The 6,000-nt window shown below is 38.4% G+C and overlaps 1 protein-coding gene across 1 annotated transcript in view; it reads left to right on the forward strand.

Annotated features, from left to right (window-relative positions):
* Positions 1-5,782, forward strand: part of IGSF5 (immunoglobulin superfamily member 5) — a 133,111-nt gene extending 127,329 nt beyond the window's left edge. The window contains exons 7-9 of the mRNA XM_056560906.1: positions 422-528; positions 1,676-1,749; positions 4,850-5,782. Of these exons, the coding sequence (XP_056416881.1) occupies positions 422-528; positions 1,676-1,749; positions 4,850-4,915 (247 nt within the window). The 3' untranslated portion in view covers positions 4,916-5,782. The remainder of the gene's footprint in view (positions 1-421; positions 529-1,675; positions 1,750-4,849) is intronic.
* Positions 5,783-6,000: the final 218 nt, after the last annotated feature.

The following is a 6,000-nucleotide window of genomic DNA, read 5'->3' on the forward strand; positions in this document are numbered from 1 at the left end:
CTATGTTTTGTCTGTCCGGCCCTGCCTGTTAGTCACTTATATAGTTGTGTATTCTTCTGCTGTAGTCACTGATATCTTTGAGTAAGGGGTCGCCCGGGATTGGGGAAGCGGGTCGTCAGGTGATGGGGGGGCCCTGGGAACATTTTTGCACCGGGGCCCTGTGGTTTCTAGCTACGCCCCTGGTTTAGTAGCATTGTGTTTGATTATAAATTTGGCTTAGAGAACAATTAGGTCACATTTTATTAGTGATCAATGCAGAATTCCAAGTTATTTCACATTTTTTCTCAACTTTATATGGAATGTTCTAGTGAAGCTGTATATAGGAAATGTAGGATCCATTGTCGGCATCTGGTTGGTGGTTTTATAGTAGTGGAGAACCACCAAGTAATATATATAGTAATATATTTTTTTGTTAAACTAGGAAAGCCACCGAGAAAAATGACAGTAATCTGACAGAGACCATTGACAGAGACAATCTTGGAGAACATAACTTTGCATATACACCCGAACCTGTGCCAGTACAGCAAAGTAAGTAAAGCCGATTTTGGAGACAACACTACACCAGGCGTTATGCTGCCCTCTAGTGAGCACTACTTTCGGGGGTTCTGGATTGTAATCTGATCATGGACAACATCTGTCTGGACTTTGAAGGTTCTCCCAATGTTTATGGGGGTTTATGGGCCCTTGCCCATAAACTGTAACCAGTCACCCAAAGCCATAGACTTGCATTGTCACTGGGCTGCGTTCTAGAGTCCTACAACTAAATTGGGGTTAAAGGGGTACTCCGGTGGAAAACATTATTATTATTATTATTATTTTTATTTATTTTTTATCAACTGGTGCCAGAAAGTTAAACAGATTTGTAAATTACTTTTATTAAAAAATCTTAATCCTTCCAGTACTTATCAGCTACTGAATACTACAGAGGAAATTCTGTTCTTTTTGGAACACAGAGCTCTCTGCTGACATCACGAGCACAGTGCTCTCTGCTGACATCTCTGTCCATTTTAGGAACTGTCATAAGCAGCATATGTTTGCTATGGGGATTTTCTCCTACTCTGGTCAGTTCTTAAAATGGACAGAGATGTCAGCAGAGAGCACTGTGCTCGTGATGTCAGCAGAGAGCTCTGTGTTCCCAAAAGAACGGAATTTCCTCTGTAGTATTCAGCAGCTAATAATTACTGGAAGGATAAAGATTTTTTAATAGAAGTAATTTACAAATCTATTTAACTTTATGGCACCAGTTGATTAAAAAAAATAAATAAATAAATGTTTTCCACCGGAGTACCCCTTTAAAGGAGTACTCTGCTGTTCAGCGTTTGGAACAAACTGTTCCGAAAGCTGGAGCCGGCGCCGGGAGCTCGTGACGTCATAGCCCCGCCACCCTAAATGCAAGTCTATGGGAGGGGGCGTGACAGCCGTCACGCCCCCTCCGATAGACTTGCATTGAGGGGGCAGGGTGTGACATCATGAGGGGGCGGGGCTATGATGTCACAAGCTCCCGTCACTGGCTCCAGTGTTTGGAACAGTTTGTTCCAAATGCTGAGCAGCGGAGTACCCCTTTAACACTCTGTAACCTTAATCATTTGTTAGTCTTGAGTCTTTTTATTATGATTCTAAATATTTCTACCCCCGATTTAACGAAATAACAGGTGCCCATTTGTATATTCCACAGGTTTTGGCTCCATTAATGGGAGCAACTCAGCTTACTATGATAATAGATCTACCTCAACAGATTTTAGTTTAAAGGTAAGGCTGCATTTACTGCATTTGTTAAATCCTAAAACCAGACGGACACTCAGATAGTTCTATCATATAGGTTCAGAAGAGTCAATACGTTGACATAACAAATAATTCTCCCAGATAGAGATGTTGGATTCTCAAAAAAAAATTCAGTAAACAGTTATGTCTCAAGCAGATATGTAAAGACCCTGGGTCTCATCACAAAAGGGCATAACTGTAGCCTCAGAGGCTACTTTTGGGTAGTGTACATCTTAGTGAGAGATCAGTGACTGCTTGACATGCCTCTTCCATGCACTCATCAGTATTGATAGATTATGTCGTTGTTAGTGACAAAGTTAGGTTGTCTCTACCAGATTGTGACACCTTCTTGTCCTGCCCGCCCACCAGATTTATCTCCAATTGAGTATTTATAGCATCAGCTTCAGCAACCTAGAAGTGAACAGGGTCTACAGGACCAGCTACAACATCTGTGCGCAAATGTGCTGCCATACGGAACCTGTATACCTCCATGTATCACAACTGTATCTCATCTTATATCCAGGGTTGTTATCACAACCAGACCCACAGGCCGAAGCCCGGGTTAAAAAAAATAAAATAAAAAAAAAATAATATGAATCCCCACCCCTAAAAAAATTCTACTTTATTAGATTCTTATGGCATGTACTCCCTGATCAAACAATGTCCGCTGGGATTACCCAGTAAGTATCATTATCATAAGAGCCCGCACTGTTCTAACTCACTAGGCACAATAACAGCAAATTGTTAAAAACAATATACACTTGCCCCCCCCCCCCCCCCTATACATGTTTCATTGCTTACATAACGTCCTCAGAAGGGTATGTATGGGTAAGTGATAGATAGATAGATAGATAGATAGATATGAGATAGATAGATATGAGATAGATAGATAGATATGAGATAGATAGATATGAGATAGATAGATATGAGATAGATAGATAGATAGATATGAGATATATAGATATGAGATAGATAGATAGATAGATATGAGATAGATAGATATGAGATAGATAGATAGATAGATAGATATGAGATATATAGATATGAGATAGATAGATAGGAGATAGATATGAGATAGATAGATAGATATGAGATAGATAGATAGATAGGAGATAGATATGAGATAGATAGATAGATATGAGATAGATAGATATGAGATAGATAGATAGATATGAGATAGATATGAGATAGATAGATATGAGATAGATAGATAGATAGGAGATAGATAGATATGAGATAGATAGATAGATAGATAGATATGAGATAGATAGATTGATATGAGATAGATATGAGATAGATAGATATGAGATAGATAGATAGATAGATAGATAGGAGATAGATAGATATGAGATAGATAGATAGATAGATAGATATGAGATAGATAGATAGATATGAGATAGATAGATAGATAGATAGATAGGAGATAGATATGAGATAGATAGATTATAGATAGATAGATAGATAGATATGAGATAGATGTGAAATATATATGAGATTAGTGTTGAGCGGCATAGGCCATATTCGAATTCGTGATATTTCGCGAATATATGGACGAATATTCGTCATATATTCGATAAATTCGCATATTCGTAATATTCTCGTTTTATTTTCGAATATGCGAAACTTCGCGTATGCGAAAATTAGCATATGCGAAAATTTACATAAACCATAATTAGCATATGCGAAAATTTGCGCGCCAGTCTCACACAGTAGTATGAGAGCCTTCTTTATACCACACAAGCTGGAACCAGAGAGGGATGATCACTGTGATGTGTACTGTGAAAAAAAAAAAAAAAAAAAAGAATATTCGTAATTACGAATAAATAGTGCTATATTCGCGAATAAAATTCGCATTGCGAATATTCGCGAGCAACACTATATGAGATAGATAGATCATAGATAGAATTGAGATAGATAGATAGATATGAGATAGATAGATATGAGATAGATAGATAGATATGAGATAGATAGATATGAGATAGATAGATAGATATATAGATATGAGATAGATAGATAGATAGATAGATATGAGATAGATAGATATGAGATAGATAGATATGAGATAGATAGATATGAGATAGATAGATAGATAGATATGAGATAGATAGATATGAGATAGATAGATAGATAGATATGAGATAGATAGATATGAGATAGATAGGAGATAGATAGATATGAGATAGATAGATCGATAGATAGATATGAGATAGATAGATCGATAGATAGATCGATAGATAGATATGAGATAGATAGATAAATATGAAATAGATATGAGATAGATAGATATGAGATAGATAGATCGATAGATAGATGGACAGATAGATAGATAATTCTGTGACTGCTCATAAAACCTTTGCTATGTAATGCCACCCTTATGTAACATCTATTGACTTCTTCCGTTCCCTAATGTTCTCTTCCTGCTGCTATTCTCATCTGCCTGACTGCAATCGGTTTAGGAAGAGCTCCATGAACAGAACAATGGCATTATATGCCAAAAAGATGTAAAAATAATTCTGCACATTCTGGGAGATCTCCTCTTGCCATCCTGAGCTCCAAAATAAACAGCGACAGCTTCCAAATCCTAGGAGATGAATTCCCGCTGCAGACTCACGTATTGCATGAAAACCAAAAGAATATTCTGCTCCTTGTCCCTCAGGGAGGGCAGCATCTATAATATCACAGAACCAGAGCTGCCTTGTTCTAGAATGTGTCTTCTATTAGAATGGGTGAAGAATCCTAATAGGAGGAGGTTAGATGGTCTGTTCAGAGAGTTTGGGCTTTCATTTATATACTATTGCTTTTTCCCTTATGCACAATTTTATGCAGACCCATAGGTCATGGCTTTAGGTTTATTATACACAATTATGAGAAACATGGGGACAGGGGAGGAGAAAACAGAGGAATCCAAGTTGAGTAACCCAGTGACCAAAAAACAGCTCCCCATAGCGTCCAATATTGCTGGCCATAGTCAGTTAGTGTAGGAATTGGGGCATGCTTGGAGTTGTAGTTTTGCAACAGCTGGATGTCCACAGTTTGGAGACCACCACAGTAGACTTTCTTAAACTTTTTATTTTTATTTTGCACGCAGGAACCTCCTCCTCAGAAATGGACTGACTATCGTCTGAAGACCATAAGACATGTCACCCACGTGTAATAAACGTTCAACGGCAGATACGTAGACGACATACAGAATGAGTTTCCTTCCATGGATCCCATATTAACATTATAACCACAGGATGAAGTATAACCATGATGGAACAGATCAGGGGTCATGTCTGGGGAAGAGGATGCTACTCACCTCCATCCCAATAGAGAACTTTTTTTTCGTCTACAAAATTAAAATCGCAATAGTAACGCGGGTTGTTACCAAAAAATAAATACAATAAATCACAAAAACTCTGACAAAATTAAAAAATATATATTTTTATCTTTTATAACAAAAACAACAACAAAAAGCCAAAAACAACAAAAAAGATAATGGATATTACGAGGTGATTATATAAAATGGTGGTGAAGTTTTTTTAATTGGAAGATGGAACATCCAGGATCCTCCAATGTGCCCAGGCGTGGATACAATAATGGACCATGTCTTATCAAATCCTAATGTTCTATTCATGCTCCATAAAGCCGAGCGTTGTTCTTCTAGGATGCTAAATGTCTATGTTCTATTGATCTAGAACACGTGTCATAAGAGTAGGATGCTATTTTTCTGGAACTTTCGAGGTCGATATGCTAATGTGATCACAAGTCAGTGTGTCATTGCTCATGTATCATGTTCAGATGGTTCTAGGGACAGAGGTCTACTGTTCTAGAAGTTTAAGTAGCAGTGTTCCATTGTTCTTGAACCCTCCATTGTCAGTGTGTAATTTCCCCAGGTTTCTCTATGTCAGTATGTTGTTGTTCCAGGACTCCCAATGTCAGCATGTCTTGGACCAGGTCTCCTAGTGTCCTTGTTCCAGGTCCTGCAGTTCAGTGTATCATTGTACCAGGTCTCTCCAGGTCAGTGTATCATTGTACCAGGTCTCTCCAGGTCAGTGTATCATTGTACCAGGTCTCTCCAGGTCAGTGTATCATTGTACCAGGTCTCTCCAGGTCAGTGTGTCATTGTACCAGGTCTCCCTAGGTCAGTGTATCATTGTACCAGGTCTCTCCAGGTCAGTGTATCATTGGACCAGGTCTCCCTAGGTCAGTGTATCATTGGACCAGGTCTCTCCAGGTCAGTGTATCATTGGACCAGGT

This window comes from Hyla sarda, chromosome 2, assembly GCF_029499605.1.
Source record: "Hyla sarda isolate aHylSar1 chromosome 2, aHylSar1.hap1, whole genome shotgun sequence".
Taxonomy (NCBI): Eukaryota; Metazoa; Chordata; class Amphibia; order Anura; family Hylidae; genus Hyla; species Hyla sarda.